Raw genomic sequence first — 20,152 nt, 5'->3', positions numbered from 1 at the left:
ACATGGTGGAACCTTTGATGTTACACTCGTGCTGGTCTTGCATGGCGCTGAACCCTGATCTACCTTTAACGTAATACTAAAATGGCATTTGGAAGAAAAAATAAGACACACACCGCAATGGGTAAGCAAATGTATGGAAATAATTTCCAACCCCTAAATCGTTTATTTGACGCCACAACTCTACGTCTTCCTTATATTGCGCCATTCCCTAATTTGAGTGAGTGTTGTAATGGAATTCGTTTACAGACTCAACACTCAGGATAAAATTTAAAAATAGAAAAAAAGGTTGGGAAAAAAAATGAAGAAAGAAAAACCTACATTTTCAATTTCCTATTAACATTTTTTTTATTCAGCTCTAACATCTTAATTTCCTTAAATCAAAATCAAAACTCAGTTTGTTTTCATGGTGTCTTCGAAAAAGATTTGAAGACAAAACCATTCTCTCCTTATCACGCTCCCTAAATAATCAAAATGCTTCGCAGGCGCTTCAAGCCAGAAAAATGGTTAATTATTTTCTTAATTCTATTTTAGTAATTGTTTCCTTAAAGTGGTTTTTGGATTGAAGAGGATGTGATCATATGGTTTTTCCCCTTGAATTTATGCAGCAAGATAGCTTTAAAGCTAGCCATACCGCGAATAAAGGTAATGAGGAACAAGAAGGAAGCACAGTTTAAGCAGTCCAAGAGGGAATTGGCTCAATTACTGGAGTCAGGGCAGGATCAAACTGCCCGAATTCGGGTACTGATTTAAAAAAAAAAAAGTTGATAAACATGATTTTATTATTATTATTTTCTTTTTGTAATGTGGTGGTAGTGGTGGTGTTTATTTTGTTTTTCAGGTGGAGCATGTCGTTAGGGAAGAAAAAACCATGGTAGCATATGATCTTCTTGAGATATATTGTGAACTCATTGTGGCACGTATGCCGAGCATTGAGTCTCAAAAGTGTGTAAAAGTACTTCCTTTAGTATTTCATATTTCGATTTTATTCACTTTTAACTTGAGATTTATATTGAATTATGTCTCTTATTTAAGGGTTGGGAGGGGTACGGGTAGTTCTAGACATTGTGTAAAAAAAAACAGATATGATACGAACTTATAAAGAGCTTAATGTTAAAAAAAAAAACTTTAGCATACTTTTGTCTAGTATTTACTTCAAGCTTGGGTAATATGAAATTAGGAATTTAAATGCGGAGAATAAACCTTTCCCCTTGGTCTTTAAAACTCTTTACCTGACATTTGATTGAGCTGCCAAAAACTAGTTTGATTTCTATCCTCCTGCAAGAGTTTTGAATGCCTGTTTATTTAATTGGCTGGATATGTGTGCTTAAATGTATAGAAAGCTAATCATGGATAAATGCATTATGGCTAGTTAATAAAGAGGATGATCTTATAAGAGTTTTAGTTTTTCGACCAGATTAAATTATGTCAATCGCTAACAAACTTGATCATTCAGAAACTGCCCAATTGACTTGAAAGAAGCAATTTCAAGTGTCATTTTCGCATCTGCAAGGTGTGAGGAGATACCAGAACTCAAGGATGTCACCAAACATCTTACAACAAAATACGGAAAAGATTTTACTACTTCAGCTCTTGAGCTGCATCCTGATTCTGGTGTTGGTCGAATGGTGGGTTTTCATGAACATAAACGGGTTAACAAACATTGATTGAAATGTAACTCAAAGTTCTATAATACTACTATTGATTGATCCTTTCCTTTTAGTTGGTTGACAAGTTATCTGTCAAAGCACCAGATGGCCCAACCAAACTCAAAATTTTGACTGCAATTGCTGAGGAACACAACATTAAGTGGGACCCTGAATCATTTGGAGCAAAAGAGTCAAAGGTTTATGACAACTTGATGGTAAGAGTAGAATAGTGCAAATTAGGTTTTTTCTTTTTTTTGTTTGACGTGCCAACATACAGTCAATGCTTAGGATCATTCTTGGAGAAATATGGTCGAATGTTATTTGTTTGTTAGAGATGTAATGGTTTGCTTGAAAACTTATTTCTTTCCATATGAATTTGCTTGTGCAGAATGGACCAAGTACTTTACCAGAGGCCACCAAAATGTCGGCAGGTCCTCATAATACCCAAGCTTCAACAAGTTATTATGTACAGAGACCTCCTAGTGTTCAAGATCCAAAACACATTGCTAAAAGTGATGTGCCCTCAAGCTTCTATGAGCACAAATCAAGATTATCTCCTCATCCTAAAAACTTTGATTATTCAAATACTAGTGCCAATAATTCAATCTCCTCTGGAGCTTATCATCCAAGATCAAAACCTCAACGTATGTTAATTAGATTAGAACTTGCATATGATTCAATTCTTTTGGTATTTTTTTGTTATCATCATCATCACCATTATTTGGGTGCTTTCCTTAGCAGAAACTGAAAAACAAGGGATGGAATTTGAATTCTCAAATACTAGTGCCAATAATTCAATCTCCTCTAGAGCTTATCCTCCAATATCAAAATCTCAACCAATGTTGATTAAATTAAAACTTGCATATCATTCAATTCTTTCAATCTTTTTTTTGTTTGTTTGTTTTGTTTTTGACTTATAATTACATATTTGAGTACTTTTCTTTGCAGAAACTGAAAATCAAGGGACGGAATTCAGGAATTCATCTTATAGGAATGAGAGTGCTTCACCTAGGGAACATGGGAATATGGAATTCAAGGATGCTACTGCTGCTGCTCAGGTAGCTGCAGAATCTGCAGAGCGAGCGAGTATGGCTGCTCGAGCTACTGCTGAACTTTCAAGTCATGGAAATATCGCCCCTCAGTACTCAATGGAATCTAACATATCGGGTCATGGTATGAGAGACGAGGAACCAAGAAAATATATTGGCTCGGCCTCTCAGTATGAATATTTTGCCAGACATCCAGTTGATACTTCCTTTCATGAAAGGAATTCTATGAAGTATGAACAAACTGACAGCAACAAACAACATAATCGAACAGGAGAGACTGAAAATGGTTTTACTAACTTTGTGAAGAATGATGGTAAATCTACTCACTGTTCTTCTAAGTCGACTGCGGATTCCTTCAATGAAAAACCATCAGTGATTAATGAAATTCCAGATGCATATTCTCAAATAAACTCATCTGTAGGCAGGGAAATGGAGCATTTTTCTGAAGTGACTATGGAGAGAAACTCAGGCAATGAGATGCAGTTTGTGAACGAATTGCATGGTATTAAGAATCCGCAGAATGTTGACGATCATGAAGTAAGGGACTGCAAACAGTCAAGCTATTCTTCTCACTCTCGATCAAACACTTCCATCAATGATTGTGATGTCGCCTCTAATTTAGATTGGCAGAAGTCAGAAAATGATAATAGAAACTCAGGTGAAAAGATGCAATTTGTGAATGAACTGCACGATAGGAAGAATTATGATGTTACTGATTATCAGGAAGAAAGGATTGGGAACCAATTAAGCTTTTCTTCATCTTCTAGTTCAAGTACTTTTAATGATGATGTTGATGTTGTATCAAATTTCAATCATCAAAAGTTGGGAAATTTTTCTGTTGAGAATTCTGTTCTTCTCAATGATAAAGGAAGCCTTCAAAGAAACACAATTGAAACAACATATACTTATGATAATGCCTCAGCAGTTTTTGATGATTATGGATCATATAATGATGAAGGTACTTTTGATTTTGAGGAGGAGCACAAGGTACATGAAGACAATATGAACCTTTCATATCCATTTCAAAGATCACCGGCTCATCCATGTCCATGTACAAATTCTTTGGGCTTTAAGCAGAAGGTTGAATCACAAAAAGAGCCCTATTCACAATCGCATATTTTCTCAGAGCAGCGGTCTACTCCTGTCTTCTTTGAAAGTTCAACAAGCTCGGCAGTTCCTTCACATGGAAATGATTTGCCTCCAACTTTTGATAAGTATGGCCCTAGCTCAGAAAGTGAAGATGAAGTAGACAAGTCTGATAGGAACAACAATCCTAGTATAGGGAGTCAGAAAAGGAATATGGATTCCCACCAAGCTGAAAACAGTGTTTTCAATCAACGGTTGGCTGGGGGCATGGAAGATACTGAACTTTCTAATGATTCTAGTACGGAAAGTAAGGAATTGAACTTTGGGAAGTTGATAGGTGGCCTTCGAAATAAGGGCTATAGGCATCCACCATATTTAAAAATTCCTCAAGGGATTGCTTTATCCTCTGGAGAGGCAGAGAATGATACATTTGCTAGAATTAAACAAACATCCCCACCACTAGCTGTGGAGGATTCAGTTAGTACTAGATTTTACAATCAAGAATGGTGCAGTAGGAAAGGGAGTGGTGAAGCGAGTCAAAAACTCAACAAGAGAATATCAGTTACTTGTGCTGATTCTAGTGATGATGACTTTGAGGAGGAAAGACCAAAACAGACTTTTAGTAGCACTCGAGACCTATACAATATACTGCCAAGCTCTGAAGAAAATAAAAGATCAACCTCAAGGGTCCCCATGGCATATTTTGATTCAGGAAATAGTGATTCCGATGAAGATCTTCCTAAAACAGGTTCAAAGGTTCATTCAAGCATTGGTTTTTCTCACAAGACAACTGCCTCCCCGAATTCAGGAAAAGGTTCCACTGTTAAAGCTGCAGTTTCCTCCGAATCGACGCTAGTTTCTAACCCCATACCATATTTTGGTCCAGGAAATAGTGATTCTGATGAAGATCTTCCTAAAACAAGTTCAAAGGCTCGTTCAAGCACAATTTTTTCTCATAGGACAACTGCCTCTCCAAATGCACGAAGAGGTTCCACTCTTAAAACTACAGTTTCCTCTGAATCGAAGCTAGTTTTTGACCCCATGCCGCATTTTGGTCCAGGAAATAGTGATTCTGATGAAGATCTTCCTAAAATAAGTTCAAAGGCTCGTTCAAGCATGATTTTTTCTCATAGGACAACTGCCTCTCCAAATGCAAGAAGAGTTTCCACTCTTAAAACTACAGTTTCCTCTGAATCAAAGGTAGTTTCTGACCCAATGCCATATTTAGGTCCAGGAAACAGTGGTTCTGATGAAGATCTTCCGGAAACAAGTTCAAAGACTCATTCAAGCACTGGTTTTTCTCATAAGACAATGGACTCTCCTTCAAATTCACGAAGAGGTTCCACTCTTAAAACTACAGTGTCCTTTGAGCCAGCGGTAGTTTCCGATTATGGTGGGGAGAAGAATTCCTCCTCAAGGAGTTGTAGTGCTGATGAAGCACTACTGGAGCTTCAGTCTCATAAAAGGAACTCAGATAACAGGGAAAGCTTTCAAAACTCCCAGTTGGCACCAGAGACCAAAATGAATTCGTCTGATGGATCTTCGAAGTCATCAGAAAATGAACAGCCGTCTACTTCTGTCCCAGTGATTGTATCATCAGGTAGCGCAGAAAGTTCGAAGGCTCAAAATTCAACCGAAGGGAGGCCAAGTTATGTTCACCCCAAGCTTCCTGATTATGATACTTTGGCCGCACACTTAAATTCTCTCAGGCAGAACCACCAATGAATATGTATTGTATTTGCATTCTGATATGCAGTTTACCAATATGACTACTGATTTCGATGTGCATGTTTATACATGTTCTTTTCGAGGTTTATAGGAATCCAACTTTATTTGTTTACTGGTTTGATTTCATAAACTTGTTTGATTTGTGACTTGTAGTACTGCAAGAAAATGTTCAAGTCTTTTGTGATTCGGTCTCATGTTTTCGGTTTATATTAGCATGCAATATCATCCTTTCTTGTAAATGTAAATATGTAATATGAGTCAGTTAATAAGCTACTAATGTAGAAAATCCAAAGCTGACATCAAATCAAATCGGGTTTATTTATGTAATGGCGGAGCCACTAACAACATGTTTGATTGGGTGTAACGGATTAGTCATTACAACCCTATTTTGTGGGCCCCACTTAATCCCCATTTAAACCCGTGTTTGGTTCGATGTATTGCCTATTACAGATCTATTACTTTACGGACGTATTCCTCATTTTCTATACATAAACAAGGATTAGCTAATAGTCTCTGTTTTACCCTCCCAGCCGAAATCCATCTCCACCCCACCCTCTCCCTCCCAACATCAACATCAGATCGCCTGTGAGTAATCTCTATTTCTTTCCTCTATGCATGCATAATTCCAATTTTGTGAGTGAAAATTGCCCTTTCTTCAAAAACCCAGCCTTAAACCCTTCTTCTCTTTCAATACTCCATTCGAACAGGTTGTGGCGTCTCCCTCCTCTGAGCTATGGCTCGTTTCCATAACGTAAGTAATAGCTCTGTTTCTTTAACTTTGGCATCGAGCGACTCTTTTCAAGTCCAAAATTAGTCTACTCGCTTTGAATTTAGGCCTATTTTTGCACAGTTAGGGTCTTTTTGGGGGTTCTTTGTTTTTTTTTGTTGGTTTGGTTAAATCATGTTCTGGTATTTGAATTTAAACAAAAAAAAAAGAGAAAGAAAAGGTTTTTGTTAAGCCAATTGTGAAAAAGCAGTAGCAACAGCAACCGAATGTAGACCATATCACAGGGAATAAAATCCGGAAGAGTTCTGTGTTTTCGATGGGGAAGCTTCCTGGTCCTCTTAGGCAACTTCAAATGGATTTGAGAAAATTGATGCTTCCTTATACTGCTCTCAAACTCAAGGTAATTCATTTCCCTTTTTTTTGTTTAAAAAAAATGAAATTTTGTTGTTTTATAAGTTGTCCCTTTAACTAGATTTATTGTTTGTCGTTGTTTAATGGTTGCAGGAGAATAAAAGGAACAATCTGAAAGACTTTTTGAATGTTGCAGGGCCAATGGGTGTAACCCATTTCCTCGTTTTATCTAAAACCGAAACTTCGCCTGTCCTTAGGGTTGCAAAGACCCCTCAAGGCCCTACTCTTACATTTAAAATACATGAATATTCATTGGCTGTTGATATAGCCTAATCTCAATTGCGCCCTCGTTGCCCGCAGGATCTTTTCAAGAATCCTCCTTTGGTAATTTCTTCTACTCACACTGTCTCAGCAGTGGAACTTGTTAGGTTATTGTAATTCTTAGCTGCTTGTATAACTTAGAAATGGATGTCTTTTTATGAGCCAAATATTGTGGTGTTTTTTTATATTAAAACATAACTAAAGAGAGATTGAAACCTCGTGCTTTCTTTGAGTTTATGCCTTAACTTGTATGGAACCTTCATGGTAGTAATTCTAAATATATCTTTGGGCAGATTGTTCTGTCTGGTTTTGCGGCAGCAGATGAACAATTAAGGCTCACGACTATGGTGTTCAAGAACATCTTTCCGGATATTGATATCAATACTGTGAGTTCACTTAGACAGTTAAATTATAGTATCCAAAGTGATCTCATTTCTTTTCTTCTTCCCTCTTTAACATTGTTTGGACATGAAATGTTTCAGGTTAAACTTTCTTCTTGCCAGAGGATTGTGTTGCTTAACTACAATAAAAACACGAAGCTTATTGATTTTCTGACATTATTCTATCAGACTAAAGCCTGTTGGTGTCTCGCGTAGAATTCGAAAATTCGTGCAGAACTATCAAGTGCCTGATCTTCGGTATCTTCAAGATATGAGCGACTTCGTCACTAAGTGAGTATTGTTATGAGCTATACGTATTTATAGTACTGTCCTTTTGAATGGTATACTCTTTGTGATTCGTTTAGTTCTCCTCACTCCTTTGATCTATTATATGAAGAGCGGGTTATGGATCAGAAAGCGAAGCTGATGAGGAAGCTGCAACAGTTAATCTGACTAGTGATCTTAGTCGAGTTAATCATGCCTCTACAAAAAGCGCGGTTAAGCTTCAAGAAATTGGACCTAGAATGACTCTCCAACTCACCAAAATTGAGGGTGGACTATGTTCTGGTGAAGCTATGTTCAGTGAATATGGTATGTTCATCTATCCATGTGAAAACAAGAGAAGATCTCGAAAAAGAAAGAAGTCTTTTAACCTTATCATTTACATGCTAGATTATTTTGCTGAGACCTGTTCTATAATGTGCCTTTATTCAACTAGCATATTTATACAACTATTTTGTTATTTATCAGGCAATGGTGGCAATAAGAAAGAGCCAGGCAATGAGGGTAATGAAAAGGAAGACGGTGAGAATGATGGCTAAATGGAGGATAGCGGTGAAGATGATGAAGCGGATAACGAGGAAGATATGGAAGAAAGTGAAGAAGATTAGTGCTTTAGCAAAGTGGAAGGTGCAATACAACTTCCATTTTCTGATTAAATGGCATGGCACTTGACATTAGCCATGTTCTTTACATGGGGAAGATGCTTATCTGGAGTGAGGATCTGATAAGCTTTTGTGCCAGTTAGCCTCTTGTTTTTGCTTTTTTACTTCCCAGCTTTGTTTGTTTCCTCCTGAATTTTGGCTTAAATTTGTTGTAGAAAATCCATAGATTTTGATATAAGAAAGAAAAGGCCATATTTTCAACTTTTTTTCTTAAAATATTTGTACTAGTAAATCAATTCACGTTCCTTATATGGTAATAATATTTTAATAGCATGAACATTGGCATGGTATCTCAGCATGTCAGAGAAACTCCATGCAAGCAGTAGAAGACACAATGTGAGGTTAAAAATATCTGTAGGCAGCAGTAGAAGACACAATGTGAGGTTAAAAATATCTGTAGGCTTATATTTGGGAGCATAACAGATACAATAAGGTAATACATATTAAGTTGATTCTGAACCTATTCTATTGAGAAATTTAAACAACATAGATAAGATAAAGATCACTCCATGGTTCAGAAATGAGACAAACGTTCTCTTTCCAAAGGACATTAAAATATGTATTGCAGTTTAAAAATAATAAAGTAGATTATAAATTATATTTAATAATAATTATTTTAAATTATATTTTATAGTATTATATATTATGATTTTAGTAAATTCATATAAGAATATTTAATACTAAGAATTTTATCAAATTATATTTAATAATAATTATTTTAAATTATATTTTATAGTATTATATATTATGATTTTAGTAAATTCATATATTTTATTAAATTAAATTTAATAATAATTATGTTAAAATATGATTAAATTATTTATTATTTATATTAATAATCTTATTAAAATTTAATAACAATAATAAATTCATATAATAATATTGATTATTAAGAATTTTATTAAATTGTATATTTTAATTAAAATATATTTAATAATAATTATGTTAAAATATGATTAAATTATTTATTACTGATATTAATAATCTTATTAAAATTTAAAAACAATAATAATAATCATTTATCTAAACAAATTTCTGCTAAGGGTATTTTAGTCATTTTAGTTTTTTTCCTTATGCTATTACACCTCTATCCCATTCAACCAAACACAAGAATACTATTATGCCTCTATTCCATTACATTCAACCAAACAATTGATTTGCTATTACGCTTCTATTCCATTACGCATCTATTTCATTACGCCTCTATTCCAATACAGCGAACCAAACGTGCTGTAAGAGACTCAGGGGTATGGTCCCCCAAAGCCTAAGATTTTTCAATTTTCTCTATTATATACATACTATGACCCTACCAAATATAAAAATAGATTCCCCCAATATTAAAAGTAGTATTTAAAAAAATTATTTTTGAGAAAAAAACTGAGGAAAAATCTCTTGAAGAAGCTAAATTTGGAGAGTTTCTTATAGATAATCTTATTGTTTATATTAAAAGAGAGATTGCTGAAATTTTTGATTCAGACTCTATATTTAGTGATTTTATTTCTTTAAAAGAATGTCGTGCACAATTTTAAATAATGATATGCTATTTCTTCCTAATTGTTCTTTTTAAATATGTTTTCATACTAATTTTTTAAACTTATATACATATATATATTTGAAAATATAATGTGGAACAAAATTTTTATTTAATTTTTTGTAGTATAATTAACATATATAATATATGTTAAAGGAATTCCCTTTTTATATAGCACGGTTAGCACTCGTAAAGTTAATATTGTGGTTCACCACTGTATTTATGTTATTTTGGTTCAGATGATATGTTTAATAACTTGGAATTTATGTTGATAAATTTTAAATTGGATATTATTTCATATTCACATTCGGTGTCATTTACATATTTGTCCAAATATATAAGAAAAAATATTAATAAATAGGGTTAAATAAGGAAATCAGGCAATTCAAACTGTAGTATTTAGTTCAATTTTGGTTTGTTTTTTACTCTCTTTTTTTAATTTAATTCGGTTTTGGTTCCATTATTATTTAAATACATTTGGTTTAGTTTGTTTTTTCTTCACAAAATTTTAAAAACTCTACAATTATTTGAATCGAATTAAATTTTTATTTAAATTATAATTATTTTTATAATATAAAATAAATATTTTATATATTAAATTAGTGAAAATGAATGTAAAATGCTATAGAATTTTTTTGAAAAAAAATTAAAATTGATAAACCAAACCAAACCAATCCAAACTTGTAAAATTCAATTTAATTTGGTTCGATTATGTTTGGTATTCAATTTGGTTTAATTTGAATTTAAAAAAATTTAAAAATTTCTCCAAAACACATTTCAACCTATACTTTTTAAAGTAAAAGTTGTGAATTTAGTTCTTATATTTTAATTTGATTATTTTTAGTTTCTGTACTTTTTAATTTTTAAAATTTCAGTCCTTACTAAATGATAACGGTTAAATTCATTAATTAAGTTTTAATATTTTCAAAATTTGACGTGAAAAATATATTATCACACGTGTAATGTCATATCAAGATCAACTTGCCATTTCCACATATTACTCACTAAAAATTTAATTAATGGATTAATGACTAACTTCGCGTCAAGATTGAAATTCCAAAGTTTGAAAAACATAAGGATTTAGAATGATCCAATTAGATAATATGGAACAAATCTACAATTATATGTGTAGTATAGGACTAGGAATTGAATTTAACCAAATGGATTTAATTGCTATTGTTTGGGACAGATTAAAATTTCAAAATTCGAAAAGTATAAGGACTAAAATGAGCAATTCAAAAATACAAAGACTAAAAGTGATCAAATTAAAGTTTATAGACTAAATCCACACCTTTCATGAAATATAGAGACTAATAATATAATTTAACCTTAGAAAGTTGGGGGATAGAGAGTTAGAGGTAGGGGCAAGTGAGTGTTCGACCGAATTGAGTGAAAATTTTTTGAGTTAATCAAGTTGGCGAGTCTTATTTTATCATCCTAACTCAATTCGAAATTTTTTCAAATTGAGTTGAGTGAAATGAAATTCAAGTTGAGTTGAAATGAATGAAATTGTTCGAGTTAAATTAAAAAAATTAAACATGTCAAATTGAAATCTTGTTGCAGTATAACTAATACCATGTTAGAGCACAAAAATTTGAAACCATAAATATTTGAAAAAAAAATTCAAAGCAAAATAAGAAAAAAAACAAGATACTTTAGTACGATAAACTTGAACCATTAATTAACTTATTTAAATCTCCAAAATTATTATTTTTAACTTTCTTTATATACTCTTTAGAATTTTGTTTTTAAATTTTTTAAAATATATATCAAAATGTTTAAATATTTTGAAGTTTTGTTGTGAGAGACCAACTTACTTATTTTCAAAATTAACAGGGACCAAAGCAGTAATTACAATAATTTATTATTTGAATTATTCGAGTTGTTCCAATTATTTGAATCATAAAATTCAACTCAACTTGAACTCGAAATTTGAATTATTTATTCGAGTTGACTAAAAAAATTGAATAACTCAAAATAATTTGAAATTCAAAAAAGAATTATTATTTTTAAATCCAACCAAGTTTTGCGGAATTGAGAGTTATCAATCCCTTTTCTTTAACAGGAATTAGGGTAAAAGGTACTAATTCAAACTTCGGCATATTAGTAATCCTTGTCCTAATTTTCGATACAAAAAATGGTATTGTTTCAGTAATATACATGATAAATAGATTGAGTGCATTAAAATAAACTAATTTAGAATTTAGTGGACTAAAAGTGAAAATAAACCGTTAAAAGAAAATGTGGAGTCACAAATAAATAAAAATTTTAAATATATATTGATACGCGGAATTGGAAATTAATAGTATGAAGCAAATTATATAAAGTAGAAAAGTTTAAGTGTAACATCCTTGACAGCTCGAAGATGAAAATAGTGTCAGTATGAATCTTACAAGTGTTAGAATGTTCGAATTAGATAAAATATAATTTTTTAATATTAGTGAAAAAGCTAGTTGGAGATTATAAGAAATCAAAAAGGCTTTTGGATTTAGAGAAATTAAATTAAGGTATTGATCAAATTGTAAAAGTGTGAGAGTTGTAACTATCTGAAAGATAGTGGTGTCAGAAATTGCTAAAATCACAAAAATACTGAACAAAACTTCATCTATCATTTCTTCTTATTTCTTTTTCATGCAAAGTACGTAAGTATATATACAGTAAGTCAAAAGTAGTTACAACTGCCCTTACCTAACTAACTGTTAACAACTAACTAACACTTCTTTATCTCCTAATATTCCTCATACTCATCCATTCCCTGGCTAACTAAAACACCTCCTAGTTTATGTTAACCACTCGAAGTAAATCCCGAAACCGGTTAAACCCTGGAGCTGACAGAGGCTTTGTTAGTACGTTTGCTAGCTGATGGGTCCCTAGGACGTGACCAACTTGAACAACTCCAGCTGCCACCTTTTCTCTGACAAAGAAAATATCTAGCTCGACATGCTTGAATTTGGAGTGCATGACTGGATTTCCTGCAACTGCTATGCTGCTGAGCTATCACACCAAACCAGTGCCTTTGGTAAGCTTGGAACACACAGTTCAGTCAATAAGGATTGTATCCACGTCATTTCAGCGGTGACATGTGCAACACTCCTGTATTCCGCCTCTGCTGTGGAACGAGACACAACGTGCTGCTTCTTCGAGCTCCACGAGACTGGATTTCCTCCAAAGAAGATACATACCCAGAGGTGGACCTTCGATCGTCAATGTCCGATCCCCAACTCGCATCAGAGTAACCTTCAAGAAGGAGTTTAGAAGCGCGAGTAAACTGTAATTCGTAGTTTATTGTCCCTTGTAAATACCGTAGTATCCTCTTGACTGCTTTGAGGTGACCAGTTAGTGGCTTATGCATGTATTGGCACACCTTGTTGACTGAATAGGCGATGTCAGGCCTGGTGATCACGATATATTGTAAGGCTCCCACGATGCTTCGATATTGATGTTCATCTTCAAGGGGGCTTCCTTCCTCAGCAGTTAGATGATTATTTGCAACCATCGGTGTTGGGAGAGCATTTGATCTGTCCATAGCTACTTTTTGAAGCAAGTCTCTGATGTATTTAGTTTGAGACAGAGCTATCCCATTCGTTGTGTGCTTGACTTCAATACCAAGGAAGTAGCTCAACTGCCCAAGGTCCTTCAACGCAAACTGAGCATCAAGTGTCTTGACAAACTGATCAATTTCCTGTGAGTCACTGCCTGTAATGATGATGTCATCGACATACACTAAAATGTACAACAAAGCATCCCCTTGATGTCGAATGAAGAGCGAGCTATCAGCCTTGGAGGTGTCGAACCCCATGGTCACCAAAAAATCCCTTAGTTTTTGAAACCAGGCTCATGGAGCCTGTTTGAGACCATAGAGAGCCTTCTTTAGCTTGCAGACCAGAGGCTCTCCATGCAAGCCATACTGTTCGAAACCTGGTGGCTGTGACATATAGATTTCCTCACTCAAGTCTCCATTAAGAAAGGCATTGTTTATGTCAACTTGTCGAAGAGACCACTGTGAGAAACGGCCAAGGCGAGGACGACTCTAATTGTGGTGGGTTTGACGACGGGACTGAAAGTGTCTTGAAAGTCAACACCGGCTTCCTGGAGGTACCCTTTGACCACGAGTCTGCCCTTGTATCTCGTAACGGAACCATCAGCATGCCTCCTAATACGGAAGAGCCACTTACAGCTAACGGCTCGTCGACCTTCAGGTAAACCAACTAGCTCCCAGGTGAGATTGGCAATCAAGGTATTGTACTCTTCCTTGGCTGCTGCAGTCCAAGCTGGACTTTGAAAAGCCTCATGAATGGTGGTAGGTTCAACTTCTTCCACTATTGAAGCCAGCACTTTAGGTCGAAAAATCCCACTTTTCGAACGTGTTTGCATGGGGTGATGATTGACTCGAGTGGGTAGTGATGGAGATAAGTCAGGGTTCTCAGGTGGATCACTTGTTTCATTAGGAGCTGGAGACTCTGTAGAATTGTGTTGAGACTGGCCAGGAGAGGTGTCTATAGTAGACGGGCTAGCAGACGCCCGTGCTGTAGCAAAAACATGCGAACCACCAGCTGAAACTATTGGGAGAACAGACCGATGAGGCACCATCCGCAAACTTTGTGATACGGCCTTGGTTTGGAACCCATATTTGAAAGGGAATTTTTCCTCGTCAAAAATTACATGTCAAGACACAAACATGCTGCCGTCTTCTGCGAGACATCGATAGCCCTTGGTATTAGGAACACTGCCAAGGAATACGCATTGTTGAGACCGAAAACTCAGCTTGTGGGGCTGAAAGGGCCTAAGATTTGGGAAGCATGCACATCTAAAAACCCTTAGAAGCTCATAGCTCGGTTTGACTTTGTGGAGAACCTCATAGGGACTAGTCTGTCCAAGGACCGGAGTTGGTAGTCGATTGGTTAGGTGAACTGCATGCATAACAGCATAGAACCAAAACTTCAAAGGTAGGCTTGCATGAGCTAAGAGAGACAAAGCCATATCAATAAGCTGTCTATGTTTTCTTTTGGCAACCCCATTTTGCTCCGAGGTATAGGGGCACGCAATCCTGTGTTGGACACCAAGAGAGGACAACTCACGAGCTAATACTCGATACTCACCACCACCATCAGTTTGTAGCATTTTAATGGAGCTATCAAATTGCACTTTAACCAGCTGATAGAAATCCCTAAAACATCGAGCCACTTCAGACTTGTTTTGAAGAAAATAGACCCAGGTAAATCTGCTATGCATGTCCACAAACGAAACATAATAACGAAAACCATTGGAAGGTAACCATGCAGGGCCCCATACATCAGATACAACGAGTTCAAAAGGAGAGGAATACATTGTTTTAGATGCTGTAAACGGAAGTTTGTGAGCTTTACCTAGTTGGCAAGCTGTACACACATGTTGAACACAGTTCTTTTTAACTGGAATATTACAAGTTTTTAAAACTCATTCAAGAACCTCAGTACACGGGTGACCTAATCTGTCATGCCACAAAGAAGAAGGTGCAAGCTGAACAGAATTGGCAGTATTCAATACAGTTGAATTTGACTCTGGAGCTTTAGCAACTGAAGCTGTCAAAAGCTTTGCAAACTGAAACTTGTAAAGGCCATCATGCATGCGGCCCTCGAGAAGCGTCTTCCCTGTTTGTACATCCTTCACAAAACATAGAATAGGGTGAAACTCAAAATAAACATTGTTATCTCTAGCAAATTCACCCACAGACATTAAATTCTTGCACACTGCAGGGACATGCAGTACGTTCTGAAGCTTTAGGAGTCGGGTCCCAGTGGAGAGAGTGGTTGAACCAACATGAGCAATAGGCACCAAATCACCATTACCCATAGTGACACAACTCTTACCTGTATATGAAGAAGGAGTCGCAAGATTGGACACCTCTGGTGTTATATGGTTCGTTGCTCCAGAATCGGGGTGCCAGATAGAACTACTTTGTGAAGATGGATGAGGAGGAAAAGAACCAGAGGAAGACTGAGGATTTGTGTGACAGCAGTGAGACACCACTTGACATGTAGGAGCAGCTGGCACACAACTGGAAGCATGCAGCTGATGACAGTTGACTTGGACCGTGTCAGCCCCTGCATTCTCAGAGAAGGACTCATCAAATCTGTGGTAACATGTTTGAACCATGTGGCCTACCTTCCCACATAACTGGCATTGCGGCCTCGAACGTGACCATCCTCGGCCATTTCCCCGAAAACGACCTCGAGACCACCCACGGCCCTGTCCTCTATCATTCTGCTTGGAGTCTTGGGAATACTTGGCAGAGTCTGCTGATCATTTACCCGTATCATCGTTATTTCGCTGATGAGTTGCCAGATTTGCTTGACATGGGGTGTCTTTTAACAACTCTAACTGACGTGCTTCACAGTCAAGTAACAATTCACTTAACAAATCAAGAGATAACGGAGTTGCAGTAGCTAGAACTCTAATGGAATCAAACTCAACAGAAAGTCCAACCAATATAACGTTCACTTGTTCCTGTTCGGATATAAAGCTCCCAGCAGCAGTCAAATCATCACTAAGTTGCTTGACTTTCGACATATATTCTTTAACAGAAAGACTGGACTTCTTGAGAGAGTATAAAGCATGCCTCATGCTCAAAATCTTTATGTTTGATTTAGCACTAAATTTCCTTTCAACAGCATTCCACAGATCACAACTAGTTTTGGCAGTTGTAAGATGAGCCAAAATATCATCCGTAATAGTAGATAAAAGCCAAGAGGCAAGAAACTTATCTTGCTTACGATGAACGATGAAATCTTGATTCGCAATTTGCTGACCATCAGGACCATCAATAAACTGAGGATGAGAGGTAGTGGTACCTAGTACATATCCTTCAAGTCCATATCCTTCAAGAATCAACAAGAGTTGATGTTTCCACAAAAGGTAGTTGTGCGACGCAAGCTTTATCGTATCATGCTTGGAGAAGTAGTGCACTTCAGTCGAGCCTTGAGTACCATTACCTTGTGAGTGTTCAGCTTCTCTGGTGTTGGACGAGTGACGAGGTGTATCACCTGCTGCATCCGTGGCCATGAGGAACACAACGCACCCTTCTTTTTTTTCTCAGAAAACTCAACAAGATTCAACTAGCTCTTGATACCATGCTAAAATCACAAAAATACTGAACAAAACTTCATCTATCATTTCTTCTTATTTCTTTTTCATGCAAAGTACGTAAGTATATATACAGTAAGTCAAAAGTAGTTACAACTACCCTTACCTAACTAACTGTTAACAACTAACTAACACTTCTTTATCTTCTAATAGAAATGGTGGTTTCAGAATCCTGTTCTCCAATGATCGAGTTCGTAAATTTTATTAATTAATATTTACAAATCAATTATAATATTATATTGAACTTTGGTCTGACGAATTTTTCAATTAGATAGTTGGTTAAGGTACAAGTGGATTGACTCTAAAGTCAGTGATACTAGAAAATGAGGTATCGGGACATATTTTTCATAGATCGAACTCATAAGTACTTTTAGAAAAATATTTACAGAGTTACTATATAAGTGAATTAAATTTTAGATATTTGATAAATTAGTAATTAATTAAGGTATAGAGAAACAATTGCTAGTGAATTTTTAATTAGAACGTAGGATCAATGATTAAAATGGAAATTGAACCATTTTAATTTGCATAGTGGGCGGTTAGGTTGAAGGAATATTAGATTTATTAAGAAAAATATTATTTATTTTATATTTTAATGTATATCATATGTTGGCGGAGGAAAAAGACATTATTCGACATCTTTTTCCTCCCAAGGCCGAAACAAAGAAAAAGAAAAACCCAAGGGTGCGCTGGAAGCTTAAACCTTAATTGGTATGTTCAATATAATCTATTTTCTTGTAATTTTTATGTTTTAGAAATTTTGAGAGTTTGACTTAGTTGACTCATGTGTTAATTTTGAAGTTTATAAATAGTGCCATTGTTGAATCTTGAATCTTTTGATATTAAATGGTTGTAATATCTCAAAATTTGTATAAAATATTTCAATTAAGGCTCGAATTTAATTGGACATCTTAATATCTAGGTATGATTGAATATTTGAATGGTCAGAAATTTTAAAAATGTTACAAAAAAAAAAATCCCTATTTGATTCGTTTGATTAAGACCTGGAAATGAATGTTGGTGATATTGAATAATACCTGGAATTTTACAAATATAAACGAATATTTGAAGATATTTGTGTAGAGCATCATCATTTCATTTCTCTCCCACTTTTCTCATAGGCAATTTTAGCTAAACTTTCCTTTTCTTTCATTTAGGTTATTCTCTACCATTTTTCAACCCTTTCAAGCTCAAGTTTCTAAATTCTTCCATAGATTTTTAGTGAAAACAAGAGAATAACTCCATGGCAAGATAAGTTTCTTATGAAACAAGGTAAGGGGTGTTACACTAACAGGACCACCGGATTTAATCATCCTTTGAATTATCAACTTTCCGTTAATTTATTCAGACTGTTCATTGGTTAAATGCTTAGGATCGATCTTCCATCCATGACTCAACTTTTCAATTTCTCTTTTTTTGGGTTGCCATTCTGCCAATTAAGCTCTTCACTGTCGGTTTTAGTTGCTCTATTGATCTTTTGGATCATGAAATGTTAATGGTGGACATGGCTCCAGATTTTGAAACCATCCCTTTTTTTTTTCCATGTCGATATTTTCAAGTCACAATTAGTTTCCATTATGAACTATAGAACCAGTTTTTGTAGTAATTGTTTTTACATTATATAATGTGAAGTTATTGTTAGGAACAATTTGAGAGGTATGGATAATGAAAAGAAAAGATCAGCAAGTTTCAGCAAGGGGTTATTGCAAAGTGGAGAACTGTATCAGGTATTGCTCTCTCTTAAATCATTTCATTTCTTTTTATCTTGTTTAGTTTCTTAAGACATTTTTCAATAATGTGACAGTATGTACTAGAGACTAATGTGTATCCACGTGAACCGGAGCTGTTGAAAGAGCTAAGGGATATGACTGCTACCCACCCAAGGTAGTAGATTACCTTGCAAAATTACTGTGTTAGCTTATGAAATGAAATGAATTGATTTGTACTTAAGTTGTTATTTTACAGGGCTATAATGGCTACTGCACCTGATGCAGGGCAGCTAATTGCCATGCTCTTGAAGCTTATAAATGCGAAAAGGACAATTGAAGTCGGAGTTTTCACTGGATACTCCCTTCTCCTTACTGCTCTTACAATCCCAGAGGATGGCAAGGTATATAATACATCTCTTCCACCAAGACTAATACCTTAGCCCGCAAGTAAGCAATCTGTAGAATTGACTGTGGAGGTTTGAAGGCCATTTACTCGATCTCGTCTATATACTCTTTTTTACCATTTGTTTTTGTGTAGATTGTAGCCATAGATATGAATCGAGAGGCATATGAGATAGGGTTACCAGTTATCAGAAAAGCCGGTGTCGAGAACAAAATTGAATTCATAGAGTCGGAAGCTTTGCCGGTCCTTGACCAGCTCCTTGAAGATGTAAGGATGAAGTATTTTAAAATCCTTGTTCTTAGTTTTCATTCATTGTCCTTGCATTTATCATTATTTCCTGTTTCAGCCTGGAAATGAAAATGGCTTCGACTTTGCTTTTATCGATGCCGACAAGATCAATTACTGGAAGTACCACGAGAGGTTGATGAAGTTGGTGAAGGTTGGTGGGATTGTTGTGTATGATAACACACTGTGGGCGGGATCAGTTGCAATGCCGTAAGAGTGCACTCCAGAGATACTGAGGGAGGGCAGACAAAGAACACTGGAATTTAACAAGTTGCTGGCAGCGGATCCTCTTGTCGAAATTTCGCTTGCTCCATTAGGTGATGGGATCACAATCTGTAGGCGTATGCACTGAACTTATTATCCAAAGCTTAAACCATTTTAAACATGTTTGTGGTGGTTCCCTGTTCAATTACTGTATCAGTCAAGGAATAATGAAGTTAAACAAAGAGTCACAAAGGCCACCATTTTCATTCAAATGTTTGGTCTTGGGCTTTCGGCTGCTTCTAGTTTAGGATGGTAATGGTTTGGTTAGATTTGTCCTCCAATTTTCTTCTATTTAATTTTTCTAACACTTAAATTTAAAATTGTTTGTTAAATTACTCAAAAACAAAATTAATGCCTATTAATTTTGCAGTCATGATATTTAGGTGGATGTCTATCAATAAATAAATAATTTTTTAATATTTAAAATTTCAAAAAATTATTAAAAAATATAAAAGGTATAAAAAGTATTTTTAATTTTTAAAAATTAATTAATTGTGGAGTGACAAGTACAACACGCCTAAAAACAAATAACTAGCATAGCAATAGCATTCAGTTGTCGTTTTAATTGCTTGTATGGCTTTTTAGACATTTCCAACAATCATTGGA

The 20,152-nt window shown here is 35.2% G+C and overlaps 2 protein-coding genes and 1 pseudogene across 2 annotated transcripts; all 3 read left to right on the top strand.

Moving 5' to 3' along the window:
- The first annotated feature begins 468 nt into the window (after positions 1–468).
- Positions 469–5,853, top strand: LOC107899959 (uncharacterized). Its single transcript, XM_041095549.1, has 7 exons — positions 469–503; positions 606–738; positions 839–942; positions 1,454–1,625; positions 1,721–1,861; positions 2,020–2,290; positions 2,595–5,853. The coding sequence occupies exons 1-7, from the start codon at positions 472–474 to the stop codon at positions 5,504–5,506; spliced, it is 3,765 nt and encodes a 1,254-aa protein (XP_040951483.1). The 5' UTR covers positions 469–471; the 3' UTR covers positions 5,507–5,853.
- A 98-nt stretch (positions 5,854–5,951) lies between these two features.
- On the top strand, positions 5,952–8,433 carry LOC107899960 (peter Pan-like protein; annotated as a pseudogene).
- A 9,060-nt stretch (positions 8,434–17,493) lies between these two features.
- Positions 17,494–19,827, top strand: LOC107901135 (probable caffeoyl-CoA O-methyltransferase At4g26220). The gene is made up of 7 exons (XM_016827015.2): positions 17,494–17,596; positions 18,043–18,157; positions 18,518–18,612; positions 18,690–18,769; positions 18,851–18,995; positions 19,133–19,264; positions 19,344–19,827. Exons 2-7 carry the CDS (start codon positions 18,148–18,150, stop codon positions 19,494–19,496), a joined length of 615 nt encoding a protein of 204 aa, XP_016682504.1. The 5' UTR covers positions 17,494–17,596; positions 18,043–18,147; the 3' UTR covers positions 19,497–19,827.
- The last annotated feature ends 325 nt before the right edge of the window (positions 19,828–20,152 follow it).

This window comes from Gossypium hirsutum, chromosome D06, assembly GCF_007990345.1.
Source record: "Gossypium hirsutum isolate 1008001.06 chromosome D06, Gossypium_hirsutum_v2.1, whole genome shotgun sequence".
In the NCBI taxonomy this organism is placed as follows: Eukaryota; Viridiplantae; Streptophyta; class Magnoliopsida; order Malvales; family Malvaceae; genus Gossypium; species Gossypium hirsutum.
The sequence above is the reverse complement of the archived record's forward strand: the minus strand, read 5'-3'. Positions and strand labels throughout refer to the sequence as shown.